Consider the following 17,365-nt stretch of genomic DNA (forward strand, 5'->3'; position numbering starts at 1 on the left):
GAGAAATGCCATCGATTTCTAGGCTTACCGTAGGTCAAGGGTGATACTGTCTTGATGTCCTTAACTTTATTACATCCATTAAGACCCTCTTTCCAAATTAGATCTGCCGTGGAACAGTCCTTTTCTACACTACGAATATGTGTTCCTCTCATTTGCTAGTAAAAAGTTGATTGGCTGACAGCTTAGCAGGAAGAGATAGGGCGTGAGAGCCAGGCTAGGAGAATTCTGGGAAGAGGAGGAGTGGAGTCAGAGAGTCTCCAGCAAATGCAGAGAAGCAAGCTAAGAATGCCGTACTCAGAAAAGGTACAAAGCCATGTGGCGACAAACAGATAAGAATTATGGATTAATTTAAGTGCTAGTAACAAGCCTAAGCTACCGGTTGAGTATATCTAACTCATATTCAGCCGCTGAGTCGGTTTCTGGAGCTGGGTGGTCAGGTCCAGAAATGTCCAAGTACACAGATCAAATGCGCGGTTTCTGCCTTCATATGTCTTTTAGGGGACAGCTAATCATCCCATTGGATGTCTTGTGAGGACTAAATTCAATAGATAAAAAAATGTATGAGTAAGGCTAACAGTCATGTAGAAGAGAACACCAGTTGATAGAGAGTGGACAGGTGATGGCGGCTTGTCTTAGGTCAACTTCTGAGATAAACTGTATAGAATCAAACGATTAAGGTAAAATCAGGGTGACCTTGATACATTTAAGTAATATTTGACATTTAGGGGCATTGGAAATAGGAGTCTGGGATTCAGTAGAGGGCTTGTGTGATCAACTGTGGAAGGGGCGTCTCCAAGAAAAGAACGCCTGTAAGTACACATAACATACTATTGCCTCTGTCTCAGCTAACTGGTCTGAGCTATGTAATCTTTGAGTTATAGAGCCTCCAGTTGAAATACAGCTGCCATAAGGGACCGATATTGAAGTTTTCCCACCTAGAGGGAAGTCATGTAGAAGACCTGCTGGATGAACACTTTATAGAAATAGAGCCCGCTGAATGCAGCCGCATGAACACTTTATAGAAATAGAGCCCGCTGAATGCAGCCGCTTGAGCAACTCAACTACTACAAAGAGGAACCGAAGAGCCAAGGGTTAACCAGCACATCTGTAGGACATAGAGAAACCATCGCACTAAGCAAATAAGTACCTTATGCTTCAGCCGCCGCCTGTGCTTCATGATCCAGAGGTCACAGAATAAAATCCAGTGACGTCTGCATTAGAGGATGAAACCGTTATGGAGATAGGAGTTCCCTGAGATTCAAGAGATTGGTAGCAGATTAGCGGGATGTTTGAAGTATCTTGCATTTTCAGGTATGGTAGTCCCTAGGGGATTCTACTGACTATGCAAAGTCTTTGTACTAGCCTATCTAGTTTCACAGTGTCCTATCCCTTCGACGTGACTGCTTATATTCAGGGGGGTGTTCTGTAGTCAGCAACTGCTGCTGTAGAGTGAATCATAACAGCGCTGATGGAATTAGCAGATGAGCAGAAGAGGGCAGAGCTACACAGAAAATCATTTGAGTTATTTCCAAAGGGGAAATGCAGTTGGGTTTTATTTCTTACTGGGACATCTTCGAGGTTCCACGTAGAGTTGAGCACTTTCCTTTTTCTGCTCCAGATCCGATGCAATTCCTGTTTGGTTTCCCCTACTTTCTGCCTAGGTAAGATGACCTTTTTGGGTTCCGTCAATAGGTTCCAACATCTTCCAACTTCTAGTTAGGTCTGGTCACTGACAGGAGGGAGAGGCAAAAATGAACTCAAGGTATTTTTTCCTGCGATCCCTCCTCTGAGGTAGGGTTGAGTTCTCAGTGTCTCATGGCGGCTGTCACTGCATCCTTCCAGGTACTGATCACTTTGCAAGTGTGTCTCCTGGGTCCTGGTAACCTTTCTTTCTATCCTACGATCAGGGTGGTGACTGTCTAGTGTTGTGTCTATAGGTTTCCTTCACTATTCCTGGGATTTCTCTATAATCTACTTTTTAAGTTAGCCTTTCTAATTCAGTTCTCTTAGAATCATTTTGATTTGAGTGGGTTCTGTCTCCTGTCGGGACTCTAACTTTGTGAAAAGAAGCGAGGATGACGCTTGGACCATACCAACACTAGCTTATTATGCAGCCTTCTGTCACAGCGTTCTCAAGCCTGCCCGTTTCCTACCTCCACACAACGCTTCAGTGTTACCGTGACTTCATGTGCCAAGCAGGGAACACAGACAACAGCCAATTCAAAACCAGACCAGAAATGCCAAATTCACCTCCCCCCACCCCATCTCTTTTATGGCTTGTCTTACTCTTATCAGAATTCTCAGCACCCGCCTCTTGTTTTGCAAAAGAGATCCAAGATCTAAATCAGAGGTTTTGGATTCAGTGTGCAAGATCAAAAAGCGATTGGCTGGGCGGTGGTTGGCTGCGCAACACTGTGAATATAGTTGGTGCCACTGGGTTGGGCTTAGAAAGGGTTAAGGCAATCATGACACGAGTCTTGCCACACTGGAAATATATACGCTATAGCAAAACCAGAGTTTTTATCTCCATCTTTGCCTACAGAGACTGGCGAATGATAAAACTGCATACGTAATGAGTATGTCAAGAAGGCTATTTATTAAACTTCTGCCTTAGGCATCCCAGGACTGATTTGTGCTCCTGTCTCTGAGGATGCTTGGGGCCTGTATTGCCTGCATGTGCAGTAGTACTATGTAGTATGGCCAGGAGTATGCTAGTAAAGGGGGCTTGGGTATGCAAAAATTTTATTGAGGTATAATTCCCTCATTTAAAGTTTACAGTACGGCCCAGCCTCGGAGAGGGATGGGACAGTCCTGTAATTCCAGATACTTGGGAGGCGGATATGGGAGGACTGTAATTTTTAGGCTTGCCTGGGATACAGAGTGAACTCAAGGCCAGCCTGGGCAAATTAGTGAGAGCCTATCTGCAAAGGAAAAACAAAAGACGGCAAGGGGCAGAATTCAGAGGTAGAGTGCTTGCCTGGTGTGTGTTAGGTCCTAGGTTCATCTCGGGCACCACAGAACAGTAATCATGGGTTAATGATGGCAGGACATGGGTGTTAGGACATTCTCCTTACCCGACTCCTCACAAACAAACAAACAAAACCCCAAAATTCCCCACACTTAGCTCAGGCATTCTTCTTCCTTCCCATTCAGAAATTAATCCATTTTCGGTCCCTAATGGAGTGTCCTATTCTAAACTTTTGTTATAAATGGCATCATACAAATGTGACCTTTGTGGGTGACTGTCTTGACTTCTCATGATTTTTTTGTATTGTCTATGTATCAGTACCTCGTTCCTTTTGTGGCAGGGTAATATTTCATTATAGGACTTTATCTACTAATTAAGTAATTAGTCAATTGTTTTCATCCACTACTAATAACTATTAAACAACCAATAATTTGAAAAAAAAATTCCTGAAGGTGGGGAGATGGCTCCACGTGTAAAACACTTGTCACCCAAACTGGTGAACTGAGCCTGGATCCCCTAACTGAGCTGGTTGCCCTAACATGAGCACCTGTAACCCCAAGGGCCTGCAGGGAATGGTAGGTGGAGGCAGGGCTCTCCACAAGCTTGTGGCCCAGCCAGCTTGACTTTCACAGCAGTGACAAGAACCTATCTCAAGCAAGATGGAGAGGTAAGACCCCTGCACCCAAAGGATGTCCTCTGCTCTCCACACACGCCATGGCACCCACATATCACACACACCCAAGCACATACATGCACGCATGCACACACAACTCTCTCTCTCTCTCTCTCTCTCTCTCTCTCTCTCTCTCTCACACACACACACACACACACACACACACACACACACATGGACAGAGAACGACTGACTGGCTCACACTCTCAAATCCAGTCTTGGAACATTTGTGGACTGCACACACATTTCCATCACGGCTAACTGTAAGCTGTATGCTGAAAGCGGACATTCGTTGGAAACATAGGCTAAAATAGGCTCTTGTAAGCCCCTATTAGCCAGTTCTAGCAAGCCATTAACCATCCCCCCTGACATGTCACTGAAGTGACCAGAGATGCGACTGTAGGCAGTGAGGTTTCCACACACCACCGATGCTACAAATAAAGATCGATACAAATTACACCAGCAGAATAGCTACTGTCTATTAAGCACTTCCTATGATCTGGGCACTGTGCAAAACATTTTTTTTCTTTAATTCTTCATCACCACTTACTTTCTTGGCAGCTGTCAACTCCTAACTACCAGCATTCTGCTTCTGGCTCTCTGCCTGTAGCTGGTTTCATGCTGTTTCGCAGATACTCCAACCTGTTCCTTCTCACAATGTTGGAGCGTGCTTCTCCGGCCTGGTAGGCTGTTTGTTATTCAAGCTGTAACACACCTCATTTTTATAGGTTTCTGCTGAGCTGCCCCCTCCGCAAAAGGACATCCTCCTCACCTCTTCCCTTTATCCAGTCCTTTTCTAACCTTTGCTCTTCATGTCACCTATCAGCGACATTCTGGTGTCCTGTGTGTTTTCTTTGTTTTCCTTCACCCTGTGAGCACCAAACACACAATCCATGAATATGCTGTGAGTCCTGGGTTCATTTACTTAGTTTCCCAGCATTTTCTATCTTTAAAAAAGAGAAATAAGCCTCTGTGCCATAAGACTCTTGAAAGAACTTAATTCCTATGCTAATGTAAGGTTTGATACACCTTGCCTACTCAGCTCTGATGTCCACTCACAGAAGACATCTTCATTGGGCTGCCACTTGGAGCCTCCGGGAATCGCTGCTTGCCTCCTTTGCGGCTCTCACTCTCACCTCGAGCATTCTGGAAGGGTCTCCTATTCTGGAAGTGGCCCGGGTTCTGCATTTGCCTGTTCCCGCAGGAGCAGAGGTATCTCTCCTTCAGGAAAGAAAGCATCATCATTACCCCGATCCTCTTTAAGATGCCAATGCGAAATCTTTTGTTAGCATGACGAACCAGATCCAAAGAACTGCCAGAGCAGGGCCAAGAGGAACCTGTTACAGCAGACATCTTGGTGCGGAAGCCCCAAGACGTTGTGACTTTTGAGAGAGAAGGAAGAGGTAAGGACTCTTTGGTGAGAGGAAGAGAATCAATGGATCTAGTGCACAGCAGAAAAGGATGCTTACGCCCACGGGTCCACGAGCCCCTGCTCCAAGGGGTCTCCCTAAATCAGGGTAACTGAGTTTTACACCCTCATTCAAAGTACAGCTCCCCTCCATCACCGAGAGAAGGGAGGGGGTAAGGATCTCCGAGTTTCGTTAAATTCAAGAATCTCTTACACAGGGAACTTCAAGGAAACTAGTTTGATTAAAATTTACTGCACGCCCACAGAGTGCTGGGCAGTCGGAGGAACCGAGCAAACTAAAAGTACAGTCTCATCCCAGAAAAATAAAACCCGGGCTGGCACTGGGGACTCTCATTTCTTCGGAGTGCACTTTGGGTTCTGATCCTCACAGATCATCAATATTTCTCAGTACGTGGACTCCCACTGGGCTCCCCAGAGGCCTTCTGAAAAGCTGAAGGATTAGGGGGCGGAGCGGGGCGGGCTGGGGAGGTGAGGCTGTTAGGGCGGCGTGCGGGGCGTGGGGGGGGGGCATCTAGGTGCGTTCCCCACTCGGAGCTGCGCAGAGACTCTTCCAGGAACCGCCTGGCACCCTGGGCCGTGGACTTTGGCTGCTGTGCGCCCCATCTGCCCCTCTCCTCCTACCCCCAGCAGTCTCGGAGCCTCACTCCGGGGCGTGTCCTGCCTACCTTCGGCACACAGTGGTCCACTCTGCCGGCTCCAGCGGCGGGCGGAGCGGCGGCTTGCGGGAGCTGGAGCAGCGGTGGTGCGAGCCGCCCGGGAAAGCAGCGGTGGCAGCGGTCGGCGCTCTGGGCCGGGCCGGCACCTGTCCGGAGCAAGAGGAGCAAGGGTAGGGTGGGTGACAGCGGCTCTGAACCTCGGAAGAAGTTGGCACCACCCAGCTGGGATCCTGCTGTTCCTATCAACCTCCTGCTGGCCCTCAGGGAGGTAGCACTGAGCTGGGGACACCGGTGTGGACAAACATGTGCAGCAACAGCTAGAGGCCTCCGGACAGGTTATCGTGTGGTCCAAGAGCAGAGAGACAAGGCAAGGGGCGCCTTGGACCATGGCAGCCTCCAGCCTGGACTTCGGGGAGGTGGAAACTTTTCTGGATAGGCATCCAGAGTTGTTGGAAGACTATTTGATGCGGAAAGGGAAGCAGGAGCTGGTGGACAAGTGGCTACAAAGGCACAGTCCGGGACAGGGGGCTTCAGGCTTGAAGCCTACCCTGGCTGGCACTGGCAGCTTGGCTCCGGGTAGTGGCAGAGGCAGCACTGGGAATGCTGGGGTTGCTGGACCACAGGGCTCTGCTAACAGCCATCCCATGCCCAGTGGTGGGGAAAGTGCTGGGGTTCCCCTGAGCCCCAGCTGGGCCAGTGGCAGCCGGGGCGATGGGAACCTGCAGCGGAAAGCTTCGCAGAAAGAGCTGCGGAAGAGCTTTGCCCGCTCCAAAGCCATTCATGTGAACAGGACCTACGATGAACAGGTGACCTCCCGGGCCCAGGAGCCCATGAGCAGTGTCCGGCGGAGAGCCCTGCTCAGGAAGGCCAGCTCTCTGCCCCCCACCACAGCCCACATTCTCAGCGCCCTGCTGGAATCGAGGGTGAATCTGCCTCAGTACCCCCCTACGGCCATCGACTACAAATGCCACCTCAAAAAGCACAACGAACGCCAGTTTTTTCTGGAACTGGTCAAGGACATCTCCAATGACCTTGACCTCACCAGCCTAAGCTACAAGATCCTCATCTTTGTCTGTCTCATGGTGGACGCTGACCGTTGCTCTCTCTTCTTAGTGGAGGGGGCAGCTGCTGGCAAGAAGAGTTTGGTCTCCAAATTTTTTGATGTGCACGCGGGAACCCCACTCCTCCCGTGCAGCAGCACAGAGAACTCAAACGAGGTGCAGGTCCCCTGGGGCAAAGGCATCATTGGCTATGTTGGGGAGCACGGAGAGACAGTCAACATTCCTGATGCTTATCAGGTAGGGCTCTGCTTGTCCTCTGGTCCCCAGCCCCAGCCTGGCATCCGAACCTCCCCTCATCACTAAATAAAAGTGGACAACCAGGACCACTTTTATTTAGACCCTTTGCAATATAGTCTTGCTATTTGAGTTCCTTCCAGAGTTTAGAGAGTGATATTATCTTTGATGGAATGGTCTTTTCCTAACACAATGGCTTATGGGAAAATTCTGTATCACTCAGTAACTCCACGTGTATCTCTGTCAAGATACTATCCCTAAGAACAGGTCTTATGGTTTAAATGCATCTGTGAACTGCTAGAAAGAAGATTATCTTCTAGAACCCCAGTGATCCTGAAGAAAATGGGTGTTTTGTGTCTCTGGGGTTTGCCAGGGGGTGGGGTGATGATGATATTCCAAACTCTATTTCAAGGTTAGAAGGTGAACAGAGTACCTAACTCGGGGATGCCTACCTTTTCTCTAGTAAATTTGCACGAGTTCCAAGACAGGAAAGATGGGACAGACTGACTCTCTGGCCCATTCGGCTCTTCTTCATGTCTGCTTCAGTGGAGTTTAGAGAGGCTGGACAAATAAAGGGACTCAGTCATCTTTAAGCCTGGACACAGCAGTCAGCTTTAGATGGAGGTGGGCAAGCAGGTTTTCAGTTTGTAGAATACCCCATTGGTATAGTTTTTTTTTTTTTTTTTTTTTTTTTTTTTTTTTTTTTTTTGCAATTCCCAAGGCAATAGGCACAGCAAACATGCTAGATTCAAGTGGAAAGGCAAGCCCAGCGTGTTGCTGTGTGATTTTTCTGACTTCATTTTGACAGTGATTTGAACTTGATACGAGATTGTTGAATCTGAAAGTTCTCATTCTGTCGGTCCCTGAGGGGCAGAGCCGGGTGTCACTCTCTGTGAGACTTTCTCCGAGTTCCTAAGAATTGAAAGTTCTCACCCTTGCTTCTATGGTTGTTTTATGTCTATATCTTTGTCTCATGGAGACATATGTTTCTCTAGAGTTTGGATGCCATTGAGTACAGTAGCAAAAATTGTGGGAAGGACTTTTTTTGCATTTTTTCCTCTGTTTCACCTGCAAGTTTATAATTTTACATAAACCAGCTGAACTGAGCTAAACTGAAGTCTCATATATTTGTAACATGTCTGTCAATATGACCCTTTAACGTTAAGGAGATCCTGGGAAAGTGTTTTATTTTGTAAATCTTTTGTTATTCACTATGTTCTTCTTAAAGACCTTGACAAGTTGAGGATCAGCAACCTAGTTATGATTTTCAATAAATGTCAATTTCTCTATGGTCCTAAAAAGTCATGGGAAGAAATGAAAACATTTAGTAATTGATGTGTTGAAGAGCCTGTAAGATCACACATCTTTTTCCTCTCTTTCCACACCCATGTTGTATGTGTGAGCTACAAAAGACCCTCCTGAACTGGAGGACACTCATGCAACCCTGGGTAGTCGTCTTTTTATTGCCTTTACAATTCTTATTCATCCATAATTGATTTTCTCCTATTTCTATGGCTTTTTAAAAACTGTTCTCTTTCAGCTCATAACTTTCACTGGATATTGTTCATACACAGCACTTTCAAGCCCAGAGTTCTTGGCACCCTCAGCCTGCCTTGCTGAGGCCTCGGATTGGGACTGTGGAGGCCGTGACAGGCAGGGCCAATCTGGTTTTCAGTGGCTGTGGCTCCCTGCGAGCTCAGCCCTCACTCTGCAGCCAGGGTGGAAAGCAAGTTGCCTCTTTGTATTTGGAAACTGACAAGGGAGAAGGGAGCTTTTTCTTTTCCCGTTTCCCCCAGGGCAGTGACAGTGGCTATAAATAAGACAAGCTTGTTGGAGAGCTGAGAAGGGAAGGTAGGTGGAAGGTGCTACAGGGAGCCCAAGATCTTGGGTCACTTTAGTTTCCCCTGTTTTGGGCGAGGAATCTCTTGTTGTGGCTGCTGTTATTGTTATTGACTTTGCCGTTGACTTCTGCTCTGTAGTTGTGTGCTTTTAGTTGTTCGTGTCTTCTTTCATTTTTACTTATGATGCTCTCTGGTGAAACTGCTTTTTCCCCCTTTTGTGTCAATACGTTATCATCATCATTAGTTGAGCCTAAAGAGAATTAATCTCACTGTCTCCATTTCTCCACTCACAAAGTGGCAACAATGCCCCTATCTGGCAAAGGCTGTTCTGTGGACAGGAAATCAGAAGCTGCACCAAAGCTCCTAAGACTGTACCTGGCACGTGGCAATTATTTAATGAATGGCAACCATCTGTGGTGATGGTGGTGGTGGTATCTGGTTTGTCTGTATTCTTGTCTCCCTCCTTTCAAGTGTTCCCCTCATCTGAGACTGAGCACGTGTGAGCAGTCTAATCTTTCCCTGATCCAAGCTCCGCCTTCAAAGCAACTGCTTTTTGAGCCAACGTTACATTTAAGGAATATGTAAATAGATGTCCTTCTATTCTGAAGAGTCCCTTAAGTGTCATTGATGACAGCCAATCATATCCTACCCTAGCCAGAGCTCTGTGCTTTGTTCCCCCAGGTGAGTTTCGCAGACCTGAATTGCTGCTGCCCCCTTTGCCTGTTCTAGCATTTTCCCCATCCTTTCCCGTCTCTGCACTTACAGATGTCTCAAAAAGAAGACTGGTCCTTCCAAGGTCTAACTTTAATAAAAGTTAGTTTATGTTCATGGGTGTTCTGCCTGCATGTGCCTGTGCAGAACATACGTGCAGTGCCCACAGAGGCCAGAAAATGGCATTGGATGTCCTGGATCTAGACGTTCAGATGTTTGCCATCTGTCATGTGAATGCTGAGAACCGAACCCCTGTCCTCTAGAAGATCAGGGTTCTTAGCTGCCGAGCCATCTCTCCAGTCCCACATTTGCCTATAATTCTGACGCATTAATTCTTCTGTCTGTAAACATCTTGAAGTCTCTATGTAAAAATATAACCATCCTTCTTGATTCTTTATAAGCCCAGAGAGTTAAAAGTGTGTCTTGCTCAAATCCAGTTAGTGCTCCTTTTTCTTCAGAAGAATAAAATTCTATCATGCAGAGTTTCAAAAATTTAATTATTGGGTAATTAGGTTAATGATCTTAATCACGTGAGAAAGAAAAAGGCATTAAAGCCACTTACACAATTATGATGATGAAACGGCATCCTGAAGTCAAGAGTAGACTATATAATGAGATACTAAGGTTGAAGAGGAGTCTGGGAGCAAAACTAAATCTCCTTCACTTTCACTGTTTTACGTCGCGTTTCTTAGTTGGTCCTAAAAAACAGGATTGAAATTGGGGGGAAAAATTAAAGAATTGCAGGTGGAAAAATACATGGCTTTTAGGTATCCAGTTTGATCACAGTGACTATAATTTACCTTTCTTCTCTGACAGTTATAAGTTATTAAACAACCCACTTTAATATAGTAATGGATAAATTGCCCTCCAGAGGTTGCAAATAAGAACGCTTAAGTAACAGGTGTTCCCTTTGAGATTATTCCAAACGCCCAGAATACAGCACGTTAGACCTTAGTAGAAAATGCAAGATGAGTCTGTGTCGGTGTTGATAATGACGATACAGGTGTCTGCTGGGCTTGGGTCTGAAAAGCAGCAGGCTGTTTTGTTAGGTGAACTGAGAGGAGGCAAGGGGATGACGCAGGACAGTTCCAGGTGTGCTGGGCTTTCTGTTTACACAACAGAGTCACTGATTCGTCAGATCCCACAGGCAGGCGCAGAGAGCCCATTATAGTCGTGGGTGTACAAAGGCGAGAGGGCATGCTTGCTTCCTGTACCCCAAGCCTCCAAGCAGCGAGCTCTGAGCTTTCTGCTACACTGTACTCGAATGGCAAAGCTGGATTGCGTCTCTTTCACAGTCACCGCAGAGCCCAGGTTGGTGTAGAGGATTCCCTGAAGGAGGCACCACGCTAACTGTTCAGAAGGGTCAGAGTTTCCGGCTGGAGACGATTTTCAGGCTTGTGAAAGCATTTTAGGTTCTATGAAATCACTTCAGACAAAAGAGTGAAATGTAAGCACAAAACACGTATCAGCGACAAGGAGTGTTTTAACTCAGCTAAAGGACTGCATGTGCTATATGTAGTTCAAGTGTGCAAAAGTGAGTGTGCAAGTGTGCAAAAGTGAGTTGAGGACACAAAGATCTCGAGTATCTCCGATAAGAGAAGCTGTTGACAGTAGGCCACAAGCTTGGCATGATGCAAACGGCACTTTGAGTAACTGGGTGGCAGTGACTGAGGAGTGGAGCAGAGGAAGGCGTGAAGCTGGGAGAATAATTGGGAGTATATTACCATGGTCTGGCAGAGCCATAATGAACAACTCAACTACAACAGAGATGGGCATCGGGGGGACTGGCACCAAGGAACAGATGGGAGGATGTGTCCTGTGGGTGAGAATATGGGTGAGGGGGAGAGTAAATCAATGGTGATTTGGGGAGTCTAAGCTTGAGAGATAGGGAGAGGGTAACAGCTGTATCAGACATAGGAGGCATGGGGATACGGTGACCCATTCCTGCAACCCCAGCCTCCTGTGCATACAATCTGATCAGTTGCTTTAAGTCTACATAGCGCCTTTGAGGTCAGCCTGGGCTACAGAGTGGGACCCTTACTTAACACAAAGTGAAGCAAGCAGATAAATAAAACCCCAACCAGAGAGAGGAGCGAGGTTAACAAAAAAGCTCTGTCTGTCACTCGTGGAGTTGAGTGTAAAATGAAGGCACCAAGACACCAGCCTCCCATTCCCAAGAGTCTGCGCTCCAAACCACAGCCACTTCTGGGCAGAAATCCTAAATGATCACAACTGCCAGGCTGAGAAGTTCTTGAATCTGGCCTGGGGTGGGTGAGAGGCCCTGGATGAGTTGCCTGCTGAATGATCCCTGGTGCCTCTAGCTCAGGGTGGAGATGATCACAACCTTGTTCCACCCTGAGCTGGCACGGGCCACACAGTTGTTTCCACACAGACCCCACTCAGGAGCAAGGAGCTACAGCAGACATGGCATACAGATACCTAGAGATAACCAGGTTGCTGTGCCTATTTCCAGAGCAAAGGGGAGAGGAGGCAGTCTGCATGGTACCCGGTACGCTAGGGAGCGAAGGTCTGGTGGCCAAGACCTAATCTGGGGGCAGAAAATAGGACGGGAGCACACATAGACCCCAATCTCCGAACTCAGGGTTCAGACTCATTCATTTGATTGGACTTCACATGCAATGCAGATTCTAAGACCAGAGTGTTAAGGATGTCTCACAGGGCAGTGGAGTAGCATCCGCCCCTCCTCCCACAACGGCTCTGGCCACATGTTCACCGGCCCTGCCTGACTATGAGTCATACTGAGTATAAGAGGTTCAATTTTATTCCAGCCCAGTGTGTATTGCAGTCCTTCACGTGGCCTCAGCTCATCCTAATTAAATTATGTGCCATTTTCGATGCCTGGATAGGGCCTTTCTATTTCTGTGCTTTGCTTCCTTCCTGCCAGGGAGACAATTTTTCCTCCATCTTTGCCCATCCAAACCCTACTCTGCCTTCCCCTGATATGAGAAGAGACAGCTGACTGCTAGAGCTAGAGAGGAGACAGAAAACAAAACAGAAGTCAGATAGTACCTTGTACTTAAGAATGCGTTATCCTATAGTAATATGGTCATTATGGATCAATGCTTAATGGATCATCACGTATAATACTATATTAATATTTAACAGTTCGTGGAATTTCATTTCCACCTGATTTTGGTCTTCATTTTTACATTTAAAATGTCAGTCTGAGAAGGAATTGATTTCAGGCATCTGGAAAGTCTGGTGTGAAAAGTGCCTCTGTCCCTAACGAGGGAACGCGGTGAGGGGGGCACAGATCATCTACGGTCCCATCGTTGAGCAGTGAGGTTGACTTTAAAAGGGATATTGGCCCTACTCCAAAACTGTGTAATAAAGGAGTTCCATGAAATTTGATTTCAGCTCTGTACGCAGTGTTTTAAAAATTCCCTCAAGCCTACAAGCAAGTTCACTATCCCAGCGCCAGAATCGATTTTTGTGCTTGCAGTAGGAACCATTTCCTACTTCAGCCCCTCTTCCTGACAGACACATCATCGTGATAAACACAGGACAAATCACACTTGGCTGCCTGGTCTGTGGACGGAGCACAGACAAGTCCTGGTCCCCAGAAACCCCAGAGAGGTGATTTAAGGTGAACTTAAGACTCTCCCTTCACCCATAAACTAAATGTTTACTAATCCAACTGATTTATTTTGCTTCTTGAGGTTTGGTCACCTGTTTATTTACAAGGCAGGCTTAACTTGGAAGCTAACTTTTCCTGTCTAATACAGTATTCAGGAGCATGAGAAGTTTTCCTCTTGAATAGATTTGCTCTGTCTTGTAGAGAAATCACCGAGATCCCAGAGGTACACTGCTTGCTTCTTTGGTTCCTTATTTTAAGGGTGGTGTTTTGCAACCTGACCACATTCCTGCGGGAAAGCAGGATACGAGTCATAAAATGGCAAGCTTAATTGTAAGAAAGTGGGATGCGTTTATAATATTTTGGGAGAAACTCAGGTTCTTGGTCATTTATAGGCATTGCAGGCTAAATGTACTTATTAGTGTTTGGATGAAAATAGCAAAGAAAACCAGTTTCCTGGCTTTATAAGATGTGAATTTGCTATCAACACAAGGGTTTCTTATTAACCGGTTAGTTCCAGCAGAACGGTGGTTTCACACGTTAGTGATAAATTGCTTTTGATCAGAAAATATAGGTTTGCAAATGTCAGATGAGAAACTATGAGACATCTCTGTAGGGCGTCAATTAACACTCTTGGTAAGAGGCGGTGGGAATGTCGCTGTGGATTAACAAGAAGCCCTCTCACCAGTGTACTGTAGGCCAGTTCTCAACCCTTCAGTGAGAATTTGTCCTTTCAAGACTGCTTCATTTTACAGGAGGCAAGACTGAGGCCTAGCCACCTTAAGGATTGTTCAAAATGATTCGGTTGACCAGGAGGGAGCTGGGAATCAAGCTGAGATTTGTGGCCTGCAGAACTTTCATGCCCAGCTAGTTCTTGAACCGTCTTTCCTGGCTGCTCACAAGTGTATGCACACTTACCCCGTCCTTTCCTCGACCCTCCGTTACAGTCTAAGTAGTCCCGGTGGCTCCCAATGACGTCTTAGCACTGGGGAGTCTAGGATGCACATTTGAAGACAGCCTGGGCTACCCAGTGAGCTCTGCTCCATTTTTTTTTTCTCTCTCATCCTTAGAAGTTCATCTTCTTGAAACTCGCTGATCTGTGTCTCATCCCACCTCGACTCCACATCTGGCTGCCTTCTTCCAATCTCTGCAATGACGTAAAGGCACCTGCTCTCCTTCCTTAGTGTCAGCACTCCTGGGCACTTGTTTTAAGTGATCTTGTGCATGCGAGCCCGATGAGATCTGGATCAAGCCTTCACTAACCCTGCAGTGGACCCACCAGAGATGATAGTGAACCGGGTCATTGTCTTTCTCCCTGCCTGACAAGTCCTGCCTATTCAGACAGCATGGATAACTGAGCTGGAAGCCCATCTCCTCAGTCTGTCTGGACTGGCTCATTCTGTGGGTCAACCTGACACAAGCCAGAGGAGCCTCAGTTGAGGAAAAACCTCCATGAGATCCAGCTGTAAGGCATTTTCTCAATTAGTGATCAATAGGGGAGGGCCGAGTCCATAGTAGGTGGGACCATCTCTGGGCTGGTGGTCCTGGGTTCTATAAGAAAACAGGCTGAGCATGCCAGGGACGCAAACCATAAGCAGCTCCCCTCCATGGCCACTTCATTAGCCTCCAGGTTCCAGCCCTGCTTGCGTTCCCGTTCTGACTTCCTCTAATGATGGCCTACTATCTAAAAGGGTAAGCCAAACCAGCCCTTTCCTCCCAACTTGCTTTTGAATCATGGTATTTTGTTGTAGCAGTGGAAGCCCGAGGACAATATTCTTAAACTATTTGGCCTCTATTTTGAAGATTAAAAATAAGGACTAATAAAGCCCAAATAGCTGGGGACGTTATCTGAACTGCTTGTCTATGCCAGTCAAGTCCCCTCTTCACTGTCTCTTCTTCTTCTTCTTCTTCTTCTTCTTCTTCTTCTTCTTCTTCTTCTTCTTCTTCTTCTTCTTCTTCTTCTTCTTCTTCTTCTTCTCCTTCTCCTCCTCCTCCTCCTCCTCCTCCTCCTTCTTCTTTTTAATAGTACTTTTTCTTTGGCTTTGGAGAGTTCATGCGGACACTGTGTTATACACAGAAAACCTAACTGGGTGTGGTTGCACACACCTTTGATCCCAGCAGTGGAGAAGCAGAGACAGGCAGATCTCGTGTAAGTCTGAGGCCAACCTGGTCTATATAGTGACTTTCAGGCCACACAGGGCTATGTAGTGACACCCTGTCCCCTGTCTCAAACCAACAACAACAACAACAAAAAAAAAAAGAAAAGAAAAAGAACCAAATACTGGTAACTAAGAACATACCACTGAAAACACCCACGGCAGGGCATTCTTGTTCTGCCTAGCTGGGTTTTCTGCTTTTCTTATGGTTATCTCATTCAGACAGTGAAGATTTTTAAAGGTGAAGTAGCTTCTAGCTCAAGGCCTTGCCTGTCATAGGATTTGTTTTGTTTTGTTTATCTTTGCAAATCCCTTACAAATGTGGGGGATTATATTGATCAGCCTTGTGATTATTATTTTTTTTAGAAGCGTTGCCCTTTCAAGCTTATTGGTTGTAGGTATCATACTTTTCACACAGTTTCAAAAGGTCTCATAAATATTCAGTTTTCATATGGTTGCATTTACAAGCTATTGATTCTGACTTGGTCCTATTCGCTGTCCTTCTGCCTTATCCTTGCGAAAGCCCTGGTTCTCATCTGTTATTTAGAGTTATCACCAATAGATACAAGATGAAACATCATGGGATATCTAGCTATGATGTTTTTTACAAGACAATGATTATTTTAAAATACAAATAATTTGATAGCTTAAGGGAACATTAGACTGAGGGGATTTACTGATCACAATGCACATTTGGCATTTGACAAACATTTTAAACTTCTTTCTATAATTGATCAGTACGTTTATTTTTCTAGTACAATATGCAATGCCAAAACTATATGTTGGGTTTCTGTGCTGTATAATCTCCATATTAAATCTCTAGCCTCATAGTCTGCAGTTTTATTGTTGAAATCTTAAAGAGTTTAAAAAATAGGAATACTTGGATTAATTCATTGTGAAAAATATGTTGGCAAGTGACATTAAAGAGCAGATGAAGATCAGATTGCAATTCAACAAGTTCTTTAGCTTATTAGGTAATAGCTTATTAGGATAGGAGAATCAATAGCATGGAGGGATGTGTGTGTGTGTGTTGCATACTAGGAAAGTATCACACCATCAGCCTCACACCCCAAGCCTTTGTTGTCATTGTTTTTGAAACAAGGTCTCAAGATGGTTGCAAACCCGCAGTTCCTCTTCTTCTACTTCCCGAGAGTGGGGATTACAGGCATGAACTACCATTTCTGGCTTCATGATTAATTTTACTTTAAATTTGTTGGCCACTAATTAACAGGAAGGCTTCCTTTATGCTTTTTCTCCTGTGCATTCTAGGCATTGCTTTAAAGGCTGCGTGCTGTTTTACGTTTATGCTGTCTGTACCACTTTATCAGGCTACCAGGATGTTTTAACCTTTACTTTTTTTTCCAATTAAAAATTTTGATAGTACTCTTTTTTCATTTAAATGGCTGTGTACAGTTTAATGAGTGAATGGCTTTTATGGGTATTTTGCAACCTAACGTGCGGGGTTACATATTTAAAGTTTAATATCGGCTGTAATGGAGTTAAAAATTGTAGGCTTGGGACAGAGTTGCTAGGAAACATTTCTAGTTTTTTTTTTTTTCTCTGCACATGGATTTCTGGAAAAGTGAGGCTGGGAACTTCTATTTCCATAGCCCACGTTCTAGGGGTATCACTTAAAGTCCTTACCCTCTGTTTTCAGAACTGTTGCCTGAAGACTGTACTGTGTTATTAGGACTATATCAGCTCTTAGGACTGTCTTCTGCTTCGTCCTTGTCTTCAGGAATGTGACACCAAGACCAGATCCTTCTCCCACTTCTTGTTCTTTTCTGTCCTGGCTTGGAAAACATCAGACAACACGAGCTTCTCTCTTCTTGCTCATGGTCCTGAGATTACCATGTCGAGAACGAGGAGGAGAGAGCGGTTGGGAGCAGCGATGTCCCGGCAATTCCCACAGGGAGCAAACACACACATACATAGCTCACTGCAAATTAACCAACACAGTGTTTCTCAGCAAAGGCACCATTGGTATTTGGGATTGAGTGGATAACTCTTTGCTGCCAGTTAAGAGATGACGGTATATATA

General features: G+C 45.7%; 1 protein-coding gene across 1 annotated transcript in view; it reads left to right on the forward strand.

Moving 5' to 3' along the window:
- The first annotated feature begins 5,669 nt into the window (after positions 1 to 5,669).
- Positions 5,670 to 17,365, forward strand: part of Pde11a (phosphodiesterase 11A) — a 254,575-nt gene continuing 242,879 nt past the window's right edge. The window contains exon 1 of the mRNA XM_050119857.1: positions 5,670 to 7,024. Coding sequence (XP_049975814.1) covers positions 6,113 to 7,024 — 912 coding nt within the window. The 5' untranslated portion in view covers positions 5,670 to 6,112. The remainder of the gene's footprint in view (positions 7,025 to 17,365) is intronic.

This window comes from Alexandromys fortis, unplaced genomic scaffold (assembly GCF_014885135.2).
Source record: "Alexandromys fortis isolate MF-2015 unplaced genomic scaffold, M_Fortis_MF-2015_v1.1 scaffold_8_1_9099942, whole genome shotgun sequence".
NCBI classification, from domain to species: Eukaryota; Metazoa; Chordata; class Mammalia; order Rodentia; family Cricetidae; genus Alexandromys; species Alexandromys fortis.